Source organism: Triturus cristatus, chromosome 2_1 (genome assembly GCF_964204655.1).
Source record: "Triturus cristatus chromosome 2_1, aTriCri1.1, whole genome shotgun sequence".
Classification (NCBI taxonomy): Eukaryota; Metazoa; Chordata; class Amphibia; order Caudata; family Salamandridae; genus Triturus; species Triturus cristatus.
In genome coordinates this window covers 589,418,620-589,444,375 of record NC_140581.1, presented here as the reverse complement: position 1 = coordinate 589,444,375, position 25,756 = coordinate 589,418,620, and the positions used below count along the sequence as shown (strand labels likewise).

The 25,756-nt window shown below is 43.2% G+C and overlaps 1 protein-coding gene across 2 annotated transcripts in view; it reads right to left on the bottom strand.

Moving 5' to 3' along the window:
- FAM81B (family with sequence similarity 81 member B) overlaps positions 1-25,756 on the bottom strand; it is a 615,395-nt gene that overhangs the window by 270,140 nt on the left and 319,499 nt on the right. For both annotated transcript variants that reach the window (XM_085632493.1, XM_085632492.1), the window contains exon 7: positions 403-538. In XM_085632493.1, coding sequence (XP_085488619.1) covers positions 403-538 — 136 coding nt within the window. The remainder of the gene's footprint in view (positions 1-402; positions 539-25,756) is intronic.

Here is a 25,756-nt window from a genome sequence, read left to right as displayed (position 1 = left end):
AGATTGGAGCAAGTATCAAATTAGGATGTCAAAACACCAAACATCTCAATCTCTTATTGTGTGTAGGGCAATGGATCCCTCCAAATAGAAAATAGTTTCCAGGCGGAGAGAAAAGAAAAAAAAAAGTGTCAATCAAATCCATCACATTTACTATTGCAGTGTGATGCCTGCAGACAATCCTCAGGACATAGTGTATGGCAAACAGCGTACACGTGCACAGTATACAGCAGGAGTGGTGGACCAGGGGAGTAGTGTGTGGAGTTAACGGTGAGGGGAAAGTACAAACACAAGTGTAAGTAGGCTTGGATGAGGCAAACACTGCTGTCTCTTTTTATGAATTTTTATTTCCACTCAGGAGAATGCAGCCCACCAGTAAAAGGAAAGCTTAGTTCAGTTTCTTACCATTCTCTCCTTCATAGCGCTGAGAAGCTGGTCTGCGTAACGCGCTTGATCCTGCTCCGACCGCTGCAGCTGGGATTCTGACCACTTCCTCTGACTCTGAATTTGCCCGCGGAGTTCCGAGAGAACGTTTGCCAATCTAAATTTGAAATAAATATATTTTATGAGCACGGAATACTATTAGCAATAGGTTTAGAAGTCAAGACAAAAAACTCTGCCAAAGTGGGCACCATGGACCAATCGTATTAAGAGTATATGGTACTGTTCCATTGTGTGCATACATCCGGTTTATGACAGCAGTTTTGTGGGGATGCTGCACAGCTCACATAGCTAAACTCGACCATTACGTGACGCACGCAATACTTTCTCCGTCTTAGGTTGGCTCAAGAGCATTACGGATTTGGAGGTGTGCAATGACATTTCATTTTGCAACTTTATTCGACAATAAGCCATAAAAGTATCACAAATATACATGAATCATATTACATATTATTAAAAACAATTTTATAAATATTTAAAGAAAAGAAATAAAAAACGATTAAACTACATGTAATTAATGTTGAATGTTATTTAAAAATAAGGGTATAGAAAACGGATCATCATGGCTCAGTCAAATATACCTGGAGCAAAACCTCATATCCTAGTATGATGCGGTTTTCATATACCTAGCGGACTTCCTTTAGTCGAATTAGCCATGCCCATTTAAAAAAATTAGCCATGGCTATTGCGATTGTGAGGCAGGGATCAGTGCATAAGATTCTCAATGCCTCTTCATGCTTCCGTGAGCCAATTAGGCGGCATATTGGTTTTACCCATTTATCTCTTGGGGTTACATATAAAGGGCAAAAGAACAAAAAATGGCTCATCGTCTCTTTCTTATCCATTTAGGGCATTTATCACAATCAGTCCCTGCCCATCTTGACGTAAATGCCCTAATGGGAAGGGTTCCTACCCTAAATTGGAAATAGAGCTTCCGGTCTATTGGTTTCTCAATTGCATCCCAATAAGGTTCCAATGCTGGGTAGGATTTGAATTCGAGGAAACGCCCTGTGAGATGGTTAGAGGAACTCACTGGACATTTTTCCGAAAAAATCATCTCCCAGAATAACCTCTTAATTTCTACCTTAGAGGGAAAAGTAGTATTTATAGGGTCATCCCACAAATCCCTCAACCCCATTCTCCCTAAAAGAGATCTGATTGATTTCAGCCACTTAATTTTGTAAAAGCGATCCTTCTCTATTACTTCTTTGAAGCCCTTAGCATAATGATATAATTCCTCCATTGTCCATAGCCTACGCCAATATAATACTAGACGCAGCATGGTTAGATCATGCACAGATTTCTTACCGAGATCACGAAACAGAGGAACTAAAGGGGTACTTTGGGGAACATGAGTAACTTTCCTCAAGAATTCGTTTTCAAGTGCAGTGAGCTGCTTAACATTTGAGAACCCCCACAGCTCGGCACCATATAGAACGGAACCCAAAACTTTCATCCCGTAGATCTCTAATACTGTTTTAATCGGTTTGGTAAAAGAGGACTTGAATCTTTTAAGTAATACCCCCACTTGCTGTTTAAACCTCAATATACTTGTATCTAACTGGGAATTCCAACACATATCACTCTGTAGGTTGACCCCTAAATATGTGAAGGCTTCAATCCGCTCCAACCGACAGTTGCTCATGAGGCAGGTGTAAGGTTTTGACGCATTGGCGGCATAGAAGTGTTGTAGTGAAAGCTCATAGATTTCACTGCGACACTTCTACGGGGCTTTGTTACGACGGAACGCCCACCCTGCATACATTATACCTGACGCAGGTATAATGTAGCGTAGGGCTTTACTACCCTTAAACCGTTTTGTTGACTTGTGGCATTTAGGGTCAGTAAGGACCATGAATTTTGTTTTTACACTATTTATTTCTAGCCCTCGCATATCACAAAAATCCATGAAACGCTGGAGTGCCCTTTGGAGGCCACTAGGGGTTTTTGGGATTATTAAAGTATCGTCCGCGAACATAAGGATCGGGACGCTCTCTCCTGCCATCATAGGGGCATCAGTTGGAACCCGGGAGAGGTATTCTGCCACACCATTTACGAAGAGTGAGAACAGGGTTGGCGCCATAACGCAACCCTGCCTCACTCCCCTCCCCACCGGGAAAGTATCTGTAACTTCTCTCTGCCTACCTCATCTAACTCTGGCATAAGTATCCTCATGTAGGCGAGCAATCAGAGTTAACAATTCCAGTGGCATGCCTAATTCCTCTAATACTTGCCAAAGCTTCCCTCGTGAGACTAAATCAAACGCAGCCCTTAAATCAACAAATACTGCATATAATACCCCTTTTTCTAAAATCACTACACGCCAATATAAAACAATGAATCTAAAAACCTGATCTATCTTACTAGTCCTGGGACGGAACCCAGCTTGAAGCGGGCTGAGGATGTCCCCCTCATCCATCCAGTCCTGCATCTTTCCTAGGACCAGTCGCCCCATCATTTTTTGTAATGAATCGATCAGGCTAATCGGCCTATAGTTGCCCGCTAGGGACTTATCTTCTTTTTTATAAATGGGCACAATCTCTGCACCTTTCCATGTGTGGGGGACGGCCATCTCCTGGGCAATAGCATTAGATAGATGACCAATATACAGTCTCCATCTCTTTTTATCACTCAGAAATAAGTCTACAGGTATACAATCCATCCCTGGAGCTCGCCCCGCAGTTACAGTATTCAGGACCCTATCCACATCCCCTAAGCTAAAAACAGTCCCTTCATAAAATTTAAAACCAAGAGCCGCCCCGCTTAAATTACCTTCAGTACTAGCATACTGAGGCTTGAAATATTCAACCCAAGAATTTTGGGGAACGTTATTTTGTGGACTAACCGCATGCCCGCCTCCTTTCCATTTATAGATATCCCAAAATAGTGCCTGGTTCTTTGTTTGACATTCACTTTTAAGGTCCTGCTACATTTGGTCATCCCAATCTCTTTTTGCCCCACTAAACACTTTTCTATAGTTGCAACGGGCAGCTCTTATTATCTCCACATTCCTAGTTTTTAATGCTAGGCTCAAGCCAGCCCGAGCTTCCCTACAGGATTTGTTGTACCACTTCTCTGGTTTTTTCCTGACCATTATCTTAGCAGTACAAGGTTTGCAGAAATGGGCTTTGAGATTAGTAAACAGATCATTATGGTCGTCCTCAAATGGGCAATACTTTGTTTCAGTACTCGCGCTAGCTCCAATTTTTACTAATACCTTGTCTAGCTGATCTTTAATAGCGCTAAGTATATCAGGCTGATTATACACTCTACACCACTTAAGGTGACGCTCATCATTTGATAAGAGAGTCCTGGGGGCTAATTGATCTTCATTCGGGTTTACCATCCCACCCTGCCCTAGCCTAAATATTGCTAGAAGAGGATTATGATCACTCTCGACGCGAGTCTTAACCTCCATATCCACCAAGGTATGCCAGAGCTTCAAGTGGACGAGTATGTAGTCGATGTTACTTGACCTTATACCGTTATAATAGGTTTTTTCTCTCTTCCTGTCGGATAATGTCCGACCGTTTGCAGCCCTTAGTTGATTACCTAGACAAAGCCCGTTTAAATACAACGCAGCCTCAGTCCATTTAGCTGACGGCATTGCCTCAAGTTCGGGGACACCCCATCTTGCGTCCTCCTCTTCCATCATATTTACATATTCCAGACCTAGCGGTTCGAAAGATATATTAAAATCGGCCGCAATTAGCGGCAGAACCCCTTCTGGCAAGGATTCAATCAGGGATTCTAATACCATTAGTACCTCAGATTTTTTTCCACCAGGAACTCCTCTGGCATACACATTAATAATAGCAATTTTTGGGCCACCCAAGATACTAAGCCTAACAGCAATAATTTCGCAGTGCCCAGATGGGAGAAGTTGGATACTACAACTTAAGTACTGTTTGACCCAAATTATCAATCCACCCATTGGACGTCCCCTTTGCCCTCTCACTGCAGGGACATAAAAAATCAGAAAACCTGGATTAAAAACTGGTTCAACAGACCAGGTCTCTTGAAAGAGACAAATATCAAATTTATTAATAAAATCTAACCAACATGGTGAGAGAACCTTAGTCCCAATACCTGCCAAGTTCCACGATACCATTGAAGTCAAGCTTGCTATAGTTTGTATTCCCTTTAACGTTACCTTCCTATACACAGTAGGGCTCGCATGTGACATCATGTATGCAGCTATAGTTTGTGGTCCCTTATTTAATATGTTCCTACCTAAGATAGAACTAAAATGTGGCAGCACATATTCAGCTATGGTTTGAGGTCCCGCTTTTGGTGTATTCCTATTTAAAGTAGTACAAGAGTGTGTCCTCGTGAGTTTAACAGGGGTCAATACATAGCTTGTCCCCGGTAAGCAATTTTGGGGGGAACAGATTGCGCCTGATCGTAAGATTATGCTGATATTTTGATTTCCCCTGGGACTTATCCCCCCCTCAACTCTTCTTATACCATCATTCATTTGGTCCTCACCTCCAACTGTATTTACGTTAGGTAATCTTATTATACTTCTACCGCTTGTGCATTTACCCACTACCTGTATTTGCTGTCAGTCACACTCTTCAAGTCCTGACAAAGCAGAAAACCTATTATGTAGTCTTAAACTCCGTGTAATAGGATAGCTAGGTCGATCATTCCATGAAAACATTTCTCTACAAGGGTCTTGCACAGGAGCATAAAAATAGGTTAATAAGAGTGATTGGATTCGTGATCTGGGATCTATTTGCGGCCAATTGCAAATGTGTTCGACACATCTCCTATCTCTAAAGTTGACAATAACACAATCCCCCCCAACTGTCTTAACGCTTCTGCCTACCCAGTTCACTCTTCTTACGGACAAAATCTCTGCCCTGATATGCATGGGCAAGGGCCTATTAGCATTAATCCAAAATGTACACTTGTTTTTTAATTCTATATGTGTCTCCCTCTTTCGCGGCTTTAGTGGAGGTACCCCAGCCAGTATAACCACATAGGGGGAGTTCCACAGTAGATGGTATCACATAATCTAGGGGTTAGTTAGTGTAAGACCCACATTAGTTACTGTATTACTAGTCACCACACTTTTATCCTTGGCTACCTGGTCAGGTTGCCTAACCCCTACAGCTTTAGCTTGTGGGATAATAGTTTTAGTAGTTTCAGACATAGTTGTTACAGTGCCGCTACTACTGATTGACAATCCATTCAGAGTTTTACCCGCAACATTTTGGCATGGAGATGTTGGTGACAACTCTTTTCTTGGTGGCTCACTATTCCGATTACCCATCATCTTCTGGACTGATACTAACGAGAGTTCAAGACATGCCAATCTAGACTCAATGAGGTCCAGTCTTCCATGGATTGGGTAAATTGTCTTCTTTAGTGTAGCTTCCACCTTATTCCAAAACCGGGCACCAAGCTCCTCTGAAGGACCTCTCTCAACACTTGGTATGGAGATTATTTCTTTACTTACTGGGCAGGATAGACCATGGCAGTTTTTATTTATGGCACTCTCTTTGGTTACCCGATCTTTTCCCAACTTCCCTTTTTTGCCCGTAGGTTGTGCCTGTGTTTGTATTTTACCCCCCGAACATTTGCTTTCAGTAAACATACCCTTTGTTTGGTTCCCCATACCCTTTTTAGCTATGATCGCTGATCTAGTCTTAATATTAGGAGAACTCAACATTTTCCGGGAAGTGTTTTTGGAATGCTTCGCCGTAGTAACTGTAGGCTGTTGGTCCAGAGCGTCGGCAAGATCTTTTATAGAAACAATGGGACTACTTGTCACATCCTCCACAGAACATAATGTATCGTCTGGATCAACTTCGTCTGGAATAGGAGATTTAATCCCTGCCAGACTTCCCATAGATGACCGTTTGTCAAAAAGAGAATCTAGTGATAGCCTTTTTTCAGTCAATTCAATATCTTTAGCCAGTGCTGACGACACCCTTATAAGAAAATTGTCTAAAGTACCCATCATTGTCCCACCAGCACTAGCACTAATCACATTGTGATCTCTTAAAGTAGTTGTAGTTATGGTTGCCATGGTGGACAGTTTATATCCTATACTATGGCTGCTTCAGATATTGCGAATCTTTCCGTTTACTTATAACAAGCACTCTGTAGCTGAACACAATAACACTGACGCTCACCTTACAATAGGCGTTAGGGAGGTTGCCCGTCCCGTCCTTTTCCGGTCTTGAACGGACTTAAACGGGCCCGCCCTTGGCCCGGGCTTTGCCCGGCGCGCGTACGCGCGCGTCTGCGCAGCGGAAGTGATGATACGCTATGTAGGCAAGTGGCAAGTGGATTCAGGTGAGGCTTTGCACCAGCCCCCTGGGTCACGTAGTTCTACTCCTCAGCGCTCCAACCAACGATGCGGCTCCAGCGCCAGCGGGAGCGGCGAGGCGCTATGTAGGCAAGTGGCAAGTGGATTCAGGTGAGGCTTTGCACCAGGCCCCCTGGGTCACGTAGTTCTACTCCTCAGCGCTCCAACCAACGATGCGGCTCCCGCGCTAGCGGGAGCGGCGAGGCGCTATCTAGGCAAGTGGCAAGTGGATTCAGGTGAGGCTTTGCACCAGGCCCCCTGGGTCACGTAGTTCCACTCCTCAGCGCTCCAACCAACGATGCAGCTCCTACGCTAGCGGGAGCGGCGAGGCGCTATGTAGGCAAGTGGCAAGTGGATTCAGGTGAGGCTTTGCACCAGGCCCCCTGGGTCACGTAGTTCTACTCCTCAGCGCTCCAACCAACGATGCCGCTCCCGCGCCAGCGGGAGCGGCGAGGCGCTATGTAGGCAAGTGGCAAGTGGATTCAGGTGAGGCTTTGCACCAGGCCCCATGGGTTACGTAGTTCTACTCCTCAGCGCTCCAACCAACGATGCGGCTCCCGCGCTAGCGAGAGCGGCGAGGCGCTATGTAGGCAAGTGGATTCAGGTGAGGCTTTGCACCAGGCCCCCTGGGTCATGTAGTTCTACTCCTCAGCGCTCCAACCAACGATGCGGTGCAATGACACAGCATGCTTTGATGTACATAGGTGTGCCTCTGCAGGCACTGACCATCATCAATCGGTGCTTAATTTGTAAAATAACGTGTCCCGGTGCACAAAGCGCTGCTCAGAAACTCCGCTGGAACTATTAAATGTCAGCGCGCCAAAACCAAGGCTGTGTAGCCCTGAATCCACCTCAGGCCCTTTACTCCACTGTCAGACATTCCCTGCCCTTTTAACCCACTCTTGCTGGGTCGTGCTTTCTCGCTTGGTGACGGATTTTCTGTCTTTCTCTTCCCCTTCTTTCCCATTTGTGTATGCTCTGGGGAAGTGTCTGATGAGGAAACATGAGTGCCCCGCCGGCTCAAATTAAGCAACGCACAATCAACTTCTTTCTAGTGCACATCACATATGTGGATTAGTGCATATATCCAGTTATATAACATTGCTCATTTTATACATTCTTCAACGTGATAAATTATAAATTGAGCACAATCAAAGCTTCAGAGCAAGGAAGTCCCTCAGTGTGAAAAAGCCGTTACATCTTTCTAGGCCTTCCACCAGGCCAGCAGCCGATTTTAGTGCAGTCTGCTTATCCATTTACTCGATGAAGCAGAGCAGCCATCCCTTTCCTCAAATTACTAGATTTTATGACCAAAGACGCCTGTTAAACATTTGCTAGGGAAAAGTTGCCTAGCAGGATCCCAGGGGGCCGAATGCCACCAAGACCCCTGGGTCCCCTGCTTTGACAGGAAGAAACTGCTGTAATTTGGGCCCAGTGGTCCTCTTAATGACCTGAATCTAGCGGCGCTGCTCCTGCAGCACTAATTATGGCGCCGCCCTTGTGTTAGATAAGTGTATTGCAGAAAGCTATTCAGAGTGATAGCTGTACATGCAACGTACGTCACTCTTTTGTCGTTCTCTTTGCTAATAAAGGCTGTACAGCTGTGAACAGGCCGGAGTATCCATTCCAAGCACAGCCCCGCCCGTCACGTGACTGTCTGCATCAGGCGCATTTGCAGGACATGTGCAGAATATATGGAGTGTGAATCTGTGCAGTCATACAATGAGGCCGCCACAGCACCGAAGGGTAAATATGCTTCACCAGAAATAGATGCGATTGCAGGCTCGCGGGCGCAAGGGCCCACGTGCAGCACCAGCAGATGGCCAGTGCATCACACATTCTAAGAGCGCAGACAACGGCATGGATTCACTGAACAGAGCAGACGGCTCCTTTATCATATGAGCAACACACTGCTGCTTAGAACTAGGACGAGCAAACTGCGAATGATCACTCCATCAGAGGCTCCTGGAATCAGTCCCCCAAAGTCTGACCATCGCTCAGTGGCGAGATGTAGCCTCCTTTCCTGTCCTGGGTGCACGCCCATGTATGTATGCGTCTACTCAGCAACAGTAACTTGCAATGGGGGTGAGAAATGTACAGTGCACCATCCATCACCGAATCCACTCAGCAGTCGGCAATAATAAGAATATAAAAACATAATTTGGATTTTGGACAGAAAATCATACTTCTCTTCTGGCTGTTCTATGACCTGGAGTGTTTTTAATCAGACAATGTAATAAATGGAACTGAATTTGCGAACCTCGGAAGCTTCTAAGGATTCAGACCTGTGACCTGCGGACTGCATGAGGTGCTCGGGGCGAACGGATAACACAAAGCTAGCCAGAGGCAGTGGTGGCCCCCACATCGCAACTACGGACTTGTGATTTTTTGCGGGATGTATCTATATGACGTACATTCGTTTTATTTTGTTTTGCTTTTATCTCTCTTAAGTTGTTCTGTGTTACGAACGTAGGGTGACCAACTGGCATAAGGGGAAATTCAGGACGGTGAGTGTAAAAATTCAGGACAAAGGGTCAAAATTCAGGACAAAAATTCAGGACAGAAGGTCAAAATTCAGGACATAAATTTGCAACAAAAGGTACATTTTACAGACACATCAGAGGAGATCGCGCAATGGTATATAAGTAAATAGACAACCAACATAAGTACAAGTCAAAATAAGTTTATATTAGTTTGAGACAATCATGCACTTCACATTTTTTTGATATGCGTGTAGTTTTGAGCAACTCTACAGGTCTTTTTGTGTTATTTTATATGATCATAATCTATATGGTTACTGCACTGGGTTGTTCAGTCTAATATATTTTGTTTACAGTTCATGGTCCTGAGCAAGCATTTGTGGTGAGAGAAGTGGTCGGGAAGATTTGTTCGGATGGACTTTATTACTAGCATCTCATATCTGAGTGCCACTGTGAGATATAAAGCAGCACGCATGGGAAGTAGCTAAATGGGTCTTGCACTGCTCGACTAGAGTGCAGTCCTCCGAGTGACCAGCTTTGTGTCAGATGTCACTGGATTCAAGCTAGCCTGGTTGATGAGGGGTGTTCCCCGAAACCGGTACCAGGATGCTTGTTTCCGGTTCAGGGAAGACCTGGCTTGGCAGTTCGGGCTGGACTGTTCCCATGAGGCACAGGGTCAAGACTGATTTGCATACGGCTGGGTCTGAACTGGGATGGCGAAGTGAGCTAAAAAATGATGATGGATTCAACCCACTGTGACTGGGGGTGAGTGTCTGAAAAGTCCATCATCTCCTTGTGTTTGCACTGTGAGATGTAAAGCAGCACACATAGGATGTAGCTTAATGGTTCCTGCACTGCTGGATTAGAGTGCAATCCTCCGAGTAGACAGCTTTGTGTCATATTATACATATAATTTTAGCAAAACCAAAAGGTCTTGGCTAATGTGAGACCTAATAAATTGAGCCAACGTCCATGGGCAAGTACATTTGCCGTTAATGATGATGACATTGCACCCCAGTCTGAAATATGAAAATTGCACCAAGAGAGCACAAGGATAGTACCACATCTCTCCTTCCCCGTGCGTTCCTATTTCCAGAGCACTGGAAGTATGCTTTGTCTTAAATCCATACATTGTGCATGAGAAAATGAAAGCAGACTCTGGGAAAAATAAAAACAGGCACAGTCTCTTCGTAAAATATCTAGCCTAGCAGTTTATTTTCTTTTTTTCAGTTGTGCAGACTCCACTCAAACCGGCTTGAGGGATCTGTAAAAGGAATATGGAAGGGTAGGGGGAGCACATGATAAAACTATTACAGCGCACTACACAATAGATTTCACAATAGCAGGAGTGCAGAGAAACAATTTGCGGAGCGCCATATAAAGTGTTGTCATAACAGGAGTAAACATTTAGAAGAATCACATTAGCATAGAAACAATAATCATTGTAGCATGTCCACATAGATGTGCAGAAGGTGTATGACATGAAAGCATGACAAGGGAATTTCCGATCAATGCTAACCTTGATATATTGAAATGTCGACAGTATAAAAAAATCCAGCCCAAAAAGATGCCAGCAAGATATACACTAGTAAATCTGAACGTAAGCAAGAAGAGTGGACGAAAGCAGGGTAAAGGTAGAAGAGCAGTATAGTTATACCAAGAAGTTGAGGATCACAGGTGGGGCAGTATAACCTTAAATGTCAGGCCCCCTTCTTTGTAGCTTGTTTTATGTGTCAGAAGCTGTACTGAGGTGATATGATGCAAACCCCTAAGGTTTACGTCTCCACCGCCTCTAGCTTGCAGGACACAAATGACCTCAAATGGTGCATGATATGTTTCTGCTGACTGCTGTAGTAAAATGATGAAGAAGAGATACAGGACAGCCATATGTAACTAGTACAGGGCTTTAAGTGGGGTGAAAAAACTGGGGGGTCTGTCAAAGGGTCTTGGCCGATGTAACTAAGGGTGTGGCTTAAAAACACGTAAGCTAAGAAATCTGTGCTTAGCATATTTTGCGCCCGACTGGTAAATTTGCTGCTTCTGTCAGTGCATCCAGATAAATAACACCATAATTAACAATCCACCTAGAACAAGCCAGGACTTTTGGCTTTGTCAATGGTTGTTAGTTGCATAAGACAAATAAGCAACAACTTTGGCTTCGTTGTAAATAATATTGAAAATGCTTCAGTTCTAAAAGTATGAGACTGTGAAAGAACTGTAACCAGTCTCTTTAGAGTTACATCAAAGGCAGTGAAGGGTGGAAGTGCAGCAGAGTTAAGATTTTGTTTCCACTCTGAGGATTAGGGCAAAAATGGGGAGCCCAATAGGGACCCATCTCAGCACCTGCTTTTTAGAACTGTACCCGGCACTGAGCACAGGCAGGACCCGGCCCACTTAAAGCCCTGACCAATATCACATCCCATCTGTGATTATTTTGATGTTAGTTGCAAAGGTGACATTGACATATGTATTTTACTGCAGCTAATACACTATCACTATCCAGAGCCTGCATTTCCACAGTTAAAAGCGCAAGAAGGAAAAAATGATGTTTAATGCAAGGAGAATACGACAGGTCAAACCACCAGGGGCCGCATGTCCTAAAGATTTTTTTTTTAGTAGCAAAGTCTTTGAATCACGCTTCCATAGCGAAACAAAAAACCTGTTTTAAGAGTGGGAAAAGAGGTTCTGAATTCTGAAAGGGGTTTTGCGACACCTTCCGAATTGTAAACATGAGATGGTATGAAATCGCAATGTAATGTAATAGTGGTTTGTGACCTCAGTTGTAGTTGCAAAGTACACACTTCACAGTTCAGCTTGGAACACCTTAACAATACCATGGAGAAAGAAGAAATCTTTCACCTCAGGCAGTTTAGGTCAATTAACACCTATTTATTTCTCATTCAAGCATCCTTTACACCCCCAGATTAACCAGTCCCCACATTTACATTCTTTGAAGCAGCCCGGCACCCTGGCTGCCCCTCCCTCTGAATCACTGCACGGGAGATCCCCCTTCTGCGTGAGCTGAGCCATCTCAACAGCTGAACATTTGTCTTTTGGCCCCAAGGCTAAAATTACGGACAAATGCCGTCCGTGGAAACTTCCTTCACGGACAACGGACACAACAGTAAATTCACGGACTGTCCGTGAAATTTACGGACGGTTGGTCAACCTATACAAACGTGGTCTGAGCCCCTAAAAGTATCTAGTTGAGCAACCTGAAAGCTGTTCGCCCTCCCAGGAAGGAAACACCACCAGGTGTTATCCCTTATTAACCCCAACATCAAAAAGTGGGGATAAACAGCCCTTAGTTACCCCCAAACCCCAAAGAGTGGAGATAAAAAGGCCCGGGGCTTCACAGCCACCTTAGGGAAATGGTGAGCAAGTCCACGGAGTTTATACTGATCGATAACTGCTTCACATATGGAGAGGGCGGGGGGACACACGTGGCACAGCTGTACTACAAAACAAACATAACAAGCATTGGCATAGCTAATAGGTCTCGCAGTTGCAAGTGTTTAAGCTATTGGCATTGTTAATGACAATACCTCATATTTATGTTACAAAAAAACAATACATAAATAAAAGGCATTGTCATTTACAATGCTAACAGCTGAAACTCTCGCAAATGTGAGACCTAGAGCATTGCAAATGCTTGTTCCTAATTAGGATGATTAGTCATCGTCTAACACGCATATCACAGAGGAACTGAATCACGAACGAAAATAAGTTCCGACCCCCACGCCATATGAAATAAAGCTGTGCTGCGAGCCACAAATAAGAAAAAAGGGGGGGGTGGACATCACACTAATTATGGGCTCCAAGTAACTAAGTATGTTTGAGCAAAAATGATTATTAAATATAAATTAAAAAAATAATTATATGTATACACAACTCTTCCACTTGCGTATTTAGCGTAACCATGTTCTGACCTGTGCCCTGTGAAGGATCACAGATCCTTGCTCGTCCTCCTCCCCCTCGTCCATCACCGAGCTGCGATCCTGAAGGTGATGAAGGCGGGTCTTAGGCAGCTGCCGGAGCACAGACTGCAACTTGAGGAGTAGTGCCGTGTGTGCTGCAGAGGCAGGGGCACAGTTTAACGAAGGCTGAGAGTAGCCTGAATATGAAAAATAAAAACGCAAACACCTAGAAGCGGACACCGCGCCCAGTAAAAAAATAAATAAATAATGAAGCCACACGCAGGGCATGGATGAGGAAGGCAGGGGAATGCAATATGGAAGAAGACTCCGCAGATGTCTTTAATTAACAGTGTCCGCTTCACAAACCATGAAGCGCGACATCTGTGCAGGGGGGAGAGGGCAGGGAACGGAGCATAGTTACATGTTATAGCGCGACAAACCATGAAGCGCGATATCTGTGCAGTGTGGGAGGGAGAGGGCATGGAATGGAGCATATTTACAAGTTATAGCGTGACGTCCATAAAGCGGGCGCTGCACTGAGTTATTAAAAAAAGTTTTGGCAAGCTGCGCATACCCGCCCAGCTACAAAAGTTACTAATTGAAGGGAAAAAAAGTTAAAGCGTGCCACGAGCCATAAATATGAAGAACAAGCACCAGTTTGCGGTGGCGGGATACAATGGAAGCATCTCAGAGAAGGGGGGCTTGAGCGTGAAGCAAGGACACAATGCACGCATGACGAGCAACAGACGATGGGTGGGCGGGCCTAAGGGAGACAGCCTCTCAGAGAAGGGGGGCTCGAGCGGGAGGCAAGGACACAACGCACGCGTAAAGAGCAACTGATGATGGGTGGGCGGGGCCTAAGGGAGACAGGGCGGTCACCAACCCCACTTTCAAAGAAGCCAGACGGAAAACCAACAACAATCGATCTCGCAAGCGAGCAACGCATGCGCTGCAACGCTAGGCGAGACCTAAAAAGTGGCTTCTTGGCAAGCAGCCCAACTGAAAACATATGACTGTTACACAGATATCTTTATGATTCTGGATGTGGGAGAACAGATCCCGTGCAGTCTCCAAAAGGCTTCAGTGTATCCTACTCAACAAATAGGTTTAAACTCACCATTTCACTGGAATCTCAACCAAAGATCGTTGCTTTCAACTAACAGCCTTCATGGCAATTTTGTATTAGTGAAAAATATTTATTAGTTACAGACCGCTGGTCAAAGTGCAGATCTTTGGGGCTAACAACAGGCAGACTTGTAATGTGTGTGCGTAAAAGGACTCTTCCCATCCTGAAACAAATGCGTTGGAGATGTACCTCATGTTTCCTGTGACTTTATCATGCATTCTTAGCAAGGTTTTTTTTTTATTTCTCGTTTAGTTGACACTTAATGAATATTAATCCACTTAAAAAGAATTTTCTTAAAGGGAGATGAACACTGTGGTGGTACCATTGGATGTTGTCATCAGTAATCATAACAATGGTGCCTTAAGTAATGTTATAAATTATATAATTAAATATGTTTTTAAACATGTCATGACTGATGCCGTATGCAAGCTCATAGGCAGTTTATAAAGTTATAGTTAGTTTACTTAAATGCAACTGGCACATTTCACTGTTTTTAGGTTTTGTTTTGTGATCATAACTTCACTTTAACTGCAAGCCAACACTTACATCCATATCTCTTTGTGCAAGGCTGAAGACCTGTGCAGTGGGAGATGGGTTCCCATGGGTGCTTGGGAATAAAGACTTGTTGTATGCGGTATACAATATAATATAAATATTTACTGAAAAGGTCAGAGGTTAATATGCAGTTATGGTAAGCTTTGGATGTAACACATGAACACGTTTAAAATAAAAGTTACAATTTTACTGAAAAACACAGTTTAAGTGGAGTTATGTTTGTGAATTAAAATTAAAATGGACCACATTTCATAACTCACACAACAGACATGTAAATCATAACTTGCACACAAAATGTAGTGCTGATGACCTCACAATATGTATCCCAATAAGGAACAAGCATTTGCAATGCAATCGGTCTCGACTTTGGACACTTATATGTGTTTAGCTACGCAGCACATTAGCCTGGGTGCTGAAACATCGACTGTTTTTAACACGGAGGGAAAGTAAGCACCAAACTGCATGACACACCAAGTATGGGAACACATGGAGAGAAATGTTGTCTTTCAGCTGGAAATGGTATAGTCCAAAGTTCTGTTCATAATATAAAATTAGGGCTTTCGGTGATCATATCACTGAAAATACATGTTAAGAAAAAAATATTATTGTCTACGGGTGCTCGTGGAAGACAATTTCTATGGACTGGGATCTAGAGAATGAAAAAGTGATTCTGTTATTTTACTGACCTCTGCTGGTCGTTTTCTATCAAGACAGTTAAACAGAGGCAGTTGAACAGAAAAAAACAGCCCCTAAGCGGAAGTAGACAAGTCCTAGGGCTGATCTCCAGAGCCCACAAAGTACATACACATACAAGTATATACTACAAGAGGTCTCAAATGCTCGACCTAAAAAAGGGTAGATGGACTTTAAGACAAAGGTGAAGATCTGACAGTCACGTGACCAGAAATACAACACGACCAGGATGCATCGTTACTCGACCCCAACGACTGATTGAAGAAATAGAAAACAGACTGAAAGAGTCTCGGTGCCATTCTAACAAGTGGGGAGAAATAGGATTCTGAGTTCACCCGATGACCTCAGGCACTGACCAGTCTCTAAGGAGGCCAGGGATACACGGACCCGGGGCTGAGGAGAAAAGAGACAACTTGGCAACGGGGGGTTTATGGAAGCGTAATAGAACCAAATAAAGAGGCAACTTGGTACCTGGCCTTGTGTCTTTTATTCTCCGATGCACCGTCCAACCACAGCACACACTAGGTTACAGTGTGTAGCTCTTCTCAGCCGCAAATCCGGTCACCAATATCCAGAGGTCTCCTGGAAGAATCCGTTGGGAGTCCTTGTTGCTATAAGGCAATGGTGGCTGTTTTGTGCGGCTTGTAGATTGGATTAAGTAAGTCTATTTATATGCTGACGGACTTGTCAGTGGTGTTTTTTTGACTGTCCAAGATCATGTTAGAGTCTGCTGCTTGCTGAGCCATTTTTTATCGTCTTCCTGGATGAAGGCCATGTGAGCTTTTATTTTCCTTAAGCGAATCAGTCAGACCTTCTAAAGTATTCTTGCTTGGCCTCGGGAAGGAACCAAGAAGGAACAACCCCAGTGTGTGCATTGCTAATTTGCTAAGGAAGCACCTGCAGTCTGGCCACTGACTGCGCCATTTTTGCTGGTGGAACAAAGGTCCCATTCCTTGGAGTGCTCAGCGAGCTGTTCACCGTGCATTCTGCACCTGCAAGCTAGCTGCGTAAGGTAATGTGATCAAAGGGTTTAAAATGGAGGAAAGGAGTATGATCTACAGATTAGAAGGAAGGCTTCAGCAAAAAGTCTATCTCCACCCTCCACCTCCAACATAGGGTTTGCTACTTGTCCTGCCCTGTTCTTAGCAGGCACGCATTTCAACAGATCGCCTCAGACGTGCAGGTCCCAATGCTGTGTGGTAGGCGGACCATAAACATGATGAACACGATGAACCTTCTCCGTGGTGCTTTCCACACAGCATCCAGAGGCCGCGAGCAGCTATCAGCCGCAGCTGAATGAACAATGAAGTAACATCAACACCAACAGGTCGTGAACAGTGGAAGACGCCGTGTGATATTCAAACTTAACACAACAGAATGTCACAGAAACCTTAACACCTCCCATATAACCGCTTAAAGTACACATTAGAAAGGCGCTGCTTCGTGGAGAGGGCATCTAACTAGCCACATATCTATTTTACGGCACTGCCATAAGCGATCTGAAAGCAACAACGTTATCATGACAGAAAGGCAAAACACAACAACCCAGCACAAGATAAACTCAGTAGCGGCTCGTGGTGGGAGTGCTGTGGGGCGGTGGGGTGGTGTGGGGGAGGAGCAGGGTGGGGGTAGTAAACTATGGCATACGGCAGAACAGAGGTAAGTAAACAAATAAATAAATAAAACAAATTTCATTGCGTGCGCTACATTGCCAAATGCGATGCAGCGCGCGCAACAAAATTTGTTTTATTTATTTATTTGTTTGTTTACTTATCTCCCTTGGGCAGTATTCCATAGCTTACTACCACCCACCCTGCTCCTACCCCACTCCGCCCCACCGCCCCTCAGCACTCCCACCACGAGCCGCTACTGGTGACGAACTTGGATTTCGCACACCAAGCATTTGAAGCGTGTTTACTCTCTTTCTGTTTGGCCAAGAAGGATGCAGTAAAACCAGAAGTAAATTTGTATTTCGCAGGGTAAAGGTTGCTTTTCAAGCTTTTGTACCATAAAAAACAAGCATTTGCAAAGGAATAGGATTCGCATTTACACGAGACCTATTGCATTGGAAACGGGAGTGCGGGGGTGAGATGGCACGAATGTGAGTGGGGGGGTGGGGCCGTGAAGTCACAGACTGCGGGAGGAGGTGGGGGGAAAGACAGGGAAGAAAATAGTGTTAGGAGTAAAGCGGCCAGTAGCCATGGAAGGATACTGATGATGTCAAGGCCGTCATGAGGAGGGACTAAAACCTCTGAAACCAATCGGAAGGCAGCATTTAGGACCTAAGCCAATGAAAAAGATGGACGGAGAGTGGATGGAGCTTCCACGAAGCTTCCACGCTACACTGTATACTGCATGCCTCGCAAAGCGAGCAGCGCATGCGCTGCAACGCTAGGCTAGACCTAAAAAAACTTAAAAGCACAACATAATTAAAGACTATCACAAAGTCAAGCCAATAAGTATTACTAAATTCATAGATGTTCCTGTCATAGTGTTAATGATAACATATCCAGATGAAATCTCATCTGTACGATTATTTTTGAGATTGTTAATTGCATTTGTCACAACAAGAGTGAGGTCAAAAGCATTGAATCTATTGTACAAGTTATGACTTGGTTGTCTGTTATGCAAGTTATGGATTGCAGCCAAACCCTAACTTGTAAACATCGGTGATTTTTTAAAGCTTATAAATCATCTTACTGATGAGATTACATATCACAATACTTTTACAACTTTGACAGAATGGCCTGTGAATATCATGTTAATTGGTTTGATTATATTTTGTTGTTTAATTTTATTTTACTTTTAGCTGGAATTATTTATTGGTAGGAACACTGTGAGGTCATAAGCACTGAATTTGGTGTACAAGTCATGGTTTACAGGGTAGTTGTGTGATATATGGATTGCAACCAGCCATAACTTGTGAAATTCAGTGTTTTGTCAGTTTTAATTCATAACCATAACTGCACTTTAACTCTTGTTTTTTTCTGATGAATTTCTGAGTTGATTAAACTTACTTTGAGATGTTATAAATAAAGCTGACCATAACTTCAGTTTAACCTTTGTTTTCTTTGAGTGAGTTTTGTTTTTTATCATATACGACATCCAAAAATTCCTTGTGCCCAACCCTTGATAGGTGACCAAACCCCACTGCACATAGCCTTTAGTAGTGCGCAGCAGGGTTGGGTTCAGGGCAGAGAGTTTGTCACAGTGCCTGGTGTCTGGCCAAATCTGAGGGGGTGGCCGACCTCAGCTGCGCATGGCCTTCAGTCAGGCATAGCAGGGGGCTGGCCGCCGGTTCTGGCTGCGCCCAAGCCTCGGCAGGCTGCCAACACCACACCACAAGCTATTTAGCTGAGTGCAGCAGGATTGGTCACAAGGCCTGGGCTCCAGGTCTTGAACCAAAGCCTTTGCAATTGACCTGAACCCTGATGCATACTGTTTGTGTAGCCATCTGTAAATAAACATACCACCACTGGAGTTCCTGCAGTTTTTTTGCTAGAGGGGACTATATGTATTCAGTGAAAAAAACAAAAATTACAGGGACGTTATAGTTAGGAAATAACACCCCCATTTCTCAAACCTGGGATCAGAGTACCTCTACTCTGACCCTTATGATAGCCTTTTCAGAAATGTTCAGCCCCAGGAACAGTTCCCAATCAATAAAACGGCGACCGCAACTTTCTGTTCAGGTTCCGTCCAGCCAATCAGAGCATTCCCGTTGGTGCCTGCATTCACGAGTAATTGCAAAACCGTCACGAAATATCCACAACCAGAGATATCACTATCATTTTCAGCTTTAGTTTCGCAAAACCTACTGAACGGATTTACACTAAATATGCAAAAGGCACTTCCTTGAACCAACATCTACCTCCCTGCCAAATTTGGTGTAAGTATTTTTAGCATTTCGGGCTGTAGGTGTGGCTAAATGTTCCTATGTCAATTAACATTACAAACGCACCCTTATTTCACACCCCAGATTCTCAGCCCCCACTTCATGGATCACCCCCAAACCTTTCATGACAAACAAAACCTACCTTGACATTGTTTTGGGCAAATTTCAGGAAGATTGGACAAATAACACCAAAGCTATAGGCAAGTCAAAAAATGTTCTTCCTATGGAAACCAGGTCCTAAATATAACTACCCACTGGCGACCACCATATATATCGCAGCTCCTCTTTTTCACCTATACGGCGCACTCGCGGATGGGTGCTATGATCGCAGGGGTGCACCCGCATATGTACGCAAGCTCAGAACTTCCAAGGGGTAATCGTACCTTGAAATAAAGAAAGCACTCGCGGGGGTGAGTTCCATTATTTTAATCAGACTCGTGCACAGACAGATGCGTTTCGGCTAATGCCTTCCTCGATGTCAATTGCAGCGCACCAAGACCACCATTATTTGAACTTTAAAATGTATCAGCAACATAGAAAAGGGACCAAAGTTGCAATCACATTTGATTTCCCCATCTTGGCATGGTGTTTCAGTCCTTATAAAATGGCAATTTTTATTTCCTTCTTAGTTCATGATCAAGTTACGTGCATTTACAGTTTATGAATTAATCACGCCCTGTATGGGCCATACAATGAATAATTATATACATTCAATTCCTTTACTCAATTAAACTTTTCAGATAAAGCTTTTGCACAGGTATATCCCACTGTATAAATACAATTTTCAAAATACTGCAAAGCTCGCAAACAATCAGCAAAAAACAATCTAATTGTTCCTTGCCATTTTATAATCTTTACATTGTGTACTATCACATAGTAAACAATCATGCCCTGTATGGGCCAATATACCAAAATAAATAGTGTATGAACATGTAGATCAATTCCTTGTCCCTTATGTTAATGTAATCATTACAGGCATGGCGGCATAACTGAGGCGAATTTCCATGAGCACATTTATAGAAACATCATTAATCAGTCAACTTCGCTTATGGTCGATAGAGATAAAATAGAGAAAAAATGTATATATATGTGCATGTATATATAAATCATACACTAGACTCAATAGAATAGAAGTGGAAAAGAGGAATAAAAGTAAACAGAAAAAGAAAGAAAAGAAAAAGAGAGAGAGAGAAGAAGAAAGAAGAAGAGAAAGAGGAAAGAAAAGAGGAGAAGAGAGACAGAGAGCATTAATAGGCTTGAATGAGCTTGAATAGGCTAAGACATTAAGAAACCCAGGTGTGACTATTCACAGACATATCAATGCAGCAAATCTAATCTCCTAAATGTACCTCTAACTCCTCGCTGCTATTCATGCCCCTCGGGGTCTTTGGCTGTAAGTCAATGATATAGCGGGACTCAAGACGTCGTAGGCGCAGTATTCTATTCCCCCCTCTTGGATTTACTGGGGCATGGTCGATGCAGAAAAACGTTAAGAGATCTCTATTCTGTTGATGATCTTTATTAAAGTGTCTGGCAATGGGGTATGTCACATCCCCATTGCTAATCGCCCTCATGTGTTCGAGTATTCGGATCTTAGTGGAGTGTATTGTTCTGCCTATATATTTCAGGCAACACGGGCAACCCAAGCAGTATATGGTGTACAGTGTAGTACAAGTTAAGAATTTGTTGATCCTTTTTTTTTGTCCAGACCTGGGATCTAGAAAGATAAGACTCTCTTACTCTTGCAGCACGCCTTACATTTTCCACAAGGAAAAAAGCCATTCAATGGCGGCAACATTGGCTTTGGAACCTTTTTTGTCTGGTGACTGTGAATAAGGTTGTCCCAAAGGATCTAGATTTTCTGAAAGTGACTAAGGGACTTGCAGGTATGTCTTGACCTATAACAGAGTCTGTGAGTAGTATATGCCAGTTTTTTCTTAGAATGATTCTCAACTCATTAGCATCTTCAGAGAAAGTGGTAATCATCCTGAACTTATCACTTTTTTTCCAAGACCTTGGGGGTGTCCTTCAAAAGGTCAGCTCTTGTCAGGGAATTAGCTCTTTGTCATTCCTGTTTCAGGGTTTGATTGCTATATCCTCTGGACCTAAACCGCATCATGCTTTCTTCTGCGGCTATTTGAAATTCTTGTTTTCTAGTACTATTCCTTTTCAATCTTAGTAACTCGCCATATGGAAGACTGCTGATTAGTTTATGCGGGTGACTACTAGTCACGTGAAGCGTAGAGTTTACCGCAGTTGGTTTTCTATATATCCTGGTACATTATTTACCATTGGCTATATAGACCCTCAAATCTAAGTAATTCACTGCCTGAGAGCTGACTTCTTCCTGTTTGGAACTGGAGCCAATAAAGAAGACTTAGAAACTTACAACATGGCTACCAGTGTCTTCATGTACAGAGCACAAACTCTTTGTACTCTTGTAAAATATTGTTTTTATCACTTGCAGTTAGCCTCTGAAGGTCTCAGGAATATGAAATTTCTTGTTTTAAAAAAAAAGGTTTTAACTCATTTTTATTGTGTTCTCTCTATAGGAATGAAAGAAAGGAAGAGTGATTTTGGCAGTAAGAGAGAATTACGACAAGCAAGCTAGTGATAAATGCATTTATGAACTGATAATAAATATGATATGTTGAATCCCAATATACAGATTGAATATGGAAGATATTTGGTGCAAATGGAGTATATTGAATCATGCAAAATATAACTTTGAATGTAGCCCACTAAGGATGCTTGAAAAATGAATGCAAACCCACTTGGGCGGAATTAGTTTAAGTGATATGAATTTGAACATGATATATACCTATGAATTACATACAAATTATATACATGGTGATTTGAAAATTAACTGAGAGCGAATCGATTCTATATAAATTGAAAATGCAAATATATATTGGAAAACACACATTCCAAGATGGAGGAGATGTTAAACACAATGTTAATAGTTCTATGTTTATGTTAATGCCTGAAGCACATACACAGGAAGTGTTTAAATAACCTTTCATTACTTGCGATCAGCGTCGTGACCAAGGTGTATAACACCGAAATGCGTTGATGTGTCTATTGCTGATGCAAAATTAAAATCGATGAAGAATCAGCACTGGATTGCCATAGTTTTGTTCTGACAAAGAGCGAGCCAAAATCATATCTATATGTAGTAAGAACACATACAACAGTAATCCCTGCAGTGAAATTTAGATGTTGACAGTGCAATAACTACATTTCCTTCATGTGAATGTATATGAATTGTGGGTAAATGCAGTAATATATATTCTTCATGTTGGAAGTATGAAGACAGAATTTGCTAAGTTTAGGCAGTCACAGTGGTTCCACCAACAACCTGACAATGTCTACATTCAGCTTACTCCTGGCAGCTGTGGCTCAATGTGATAGGCTTCCCGCAGATAAAGTGCATTTTAGGTATTTTAAAAGAACAAGACATTAGAATATTGAACAGGTAAAATTGCAATAGCAATATAGCTAATAGAAGAACAATATACTGATAACATGACACCAACATTAAAAAAAAACTGGTTAATTAAATCAGAAATGATAGAAATGTAAAGAAAAAACAAAATACATCTATAGAAAGCAATGTAGTCACCAAAGTCAAACTTAGTCCAGGAGGTGCAGATGACTGAGTCCTGGGTTTCTTTTTCTGTTTTCAAATCATTTTATTGACATTTACATATTCCAGTAGAACACAGGAGCTTATGAACAAAACAAGGGTACTTCAGAAGATAGATTATTCTTGAGTTAACAAAAAATATGTGTTACAGCTACTTCAGATAATGACAGGAGTGTTAGCCTCTATAGTGGTGTATGTGAAGGCTGAGCAGCGAGAGGAGCACATGCTAATATCTCCGGAGAAATATTGCAATATATAGTTACACAAATTTAGCAATCACTCAAACTGTTTATAGAGTAAAAATGAAACTAGAAAGAACCAGGTAGGCTGGGGTGGCATTCAGTACTTAACAAGAGAGTCCAGCTTGGAGTCCAGAGGGCCGCGGTGTTGTGACCTTGGGTGCTGCTAAGAGAAAACATGTGGGTGGCTCTTAATAATCAAAAGGGATGTAAGTCAGTGGGGGGGCATGATTGTGATTAGGGTAGGGAGGGGGTAGTGGGAGAGGAAGGAGGCATTTAAACTCTCCAGATAGGAGATTGTGTGATTATTCCAGGCCTTGGGGCTATGGGCTAAGCTCCGACACGCCTTGAAGCAACAGGGCTCAAAAAAATCTTGGAAGTTGATGAATGAAAGTGATAAAGGCACAAGGGCAGCAAATAAAGCAAATATTAGTGAGGATGGCTGGATAGAGTATCTAAAGCCACATCTTGCAGGAAACTTGATCAACGCAGCCTGCTTAGAGCAGCTCCTGGAAGGTCCTACAGCAAGCACTGCCTCTGACCCACTGGAGTACACAGCCTTAGCGATAACTAGGATCATCGAGAAATTGTGACCTGACTGTGCCCCTGGGCCAAATGGAATTCCACAAGCTCGCTTTAAACAAAATGCTTCTGTTTGGGCAAGCTCCCTGGCTGAGATGTTCAAGATTATACTTGCGGGAAGGGCTAATGGAGACAGTTGGTGAAGGTCAATTATCCAACCACTCTTTAAAGGAGGAACCTCTTCGTCCCCAAGCAACTACCATCTAATAACACTGCTGGACGTAGATCTTAAGTATTTTTCAACATTTCTGCTTCAAGACCCAGTGGCATGGGCACTTGAAACAGGTAGGCTACCCCTAAATCAAAGGGGATTTACAGAGAGTCAAGAGACATTAACAAACTTGATGGCTGTAGGAATAATTATTAAAAGAGCAAACGACACTGGAATGCTGCTGTATTTGTGCCTTGTGATTTTAAAGCAGCATTTGATCGCGTCCTGTATGACAAGCTGTGGGAAAAACATCAGCATTGGGGAATCCCGCATAACCTTTTGAGGGCAATCAGGCTGCTCCATGTAAACATGTGGGTCCAGATTAAGGTTGGAGATGGAAACCATCTGTTGCGAGAAGTAAGGACATTGATTGACCTTAAACGGTGATGTGTTCTTGCACCCCTCTTGTTCAACTTATACATCTCGGACCTTTCCTTAGCACTTGACAAGCTGGCATCCCATGCCCAGAGTCTTGGTAGTCTCTCACTGTCCAATATTCTTAATGCAGATGACCTTCTCCTTCTCAGCAACACCAGAATAGGGCTAAACAGGCTAATCAATCACCTAGCAACTTATGCAGTTAACAACTAACTAGAGATTAATCTCAAGAAATGGAGGTAATGCCAATAAACCAGCATATCTCCAACCAGCACAAATGACACCTTAATGGATCTACGGTAGACGAGACAGCTAGCTATGTTTTTCTAGGTGTCAGGAGAGACTCAAGGGCCTCGTTTGCACCCCAAAAGAAAGCAATTAAAATAAAAGCAATGGCTCTAAACTTTGGATTCTCAGCTTTAGCGAAAACCCTTTGGGGACACAAACTTCAACCTCTGGCCGCGATAATCAAGTCGAAACCGATACTAACCCTCTCATATGGAGGTGCCTTCCAACTACCAAGATCAGCATCTCTAGCTCAAATAAGGTTTGAGTTTATGCTGGTAACACAGACCCTTGCAAGGCCTGGGGCATTTATAAAATGCTGTCACAAGCGGTGGTCTGCTGCTAAGGGGTCATCAGCCCACTGTGTTTGGTCAGAAATCAACCTCCAGGAGGTAAAGGAGGTTAAAAAAAGTATCTTGAGGACAGCATACAAAAACTAGAGTTGAGTGAGCTGTGGAAGCTAGACATAACCGAACAGGTGTTCAAGAGGATGGTAAATAAAAGTTTCAAACTGCAGAGCTAAGTGGAGGATAAAGGAATGGTGGCAAAACGAGTGCACGGGTGGCTGGTGTTGAGCTCCTACGATGATCAAATAGACCAGCCTCTCCTGGAAGCCACCTACTCCCTTAAGGTCAAAACAAAGATACTGCTAATGAGACTGGGAGAGGTCCCCACCTTAGACTTTAATCCAAAATGGCAGGAGGAAGGACAAAGGGGGAACATGAAGTGTCGCTGTGCCACCAGACAAATGAGACGCTGCTGTATGTCCTTTGCATCTGCTCCTGACTAGGCCTGCAGCAGAGGGCCTTGCTGAGAAATGAGTTTAAAGCACTAGGAATCAGGACGTGTAGATTGTCTGCAATGGAGTCACTGAATCCACTGAACATTATTCTGAACATTTGACTGGTGCAGTTCATTGATGGTTTAAGGACATTTTCAAGGTGAAGAGTCCTGCTCAGAGCGGGCCCCAGGTTGACTCTTAAAAACCTTGT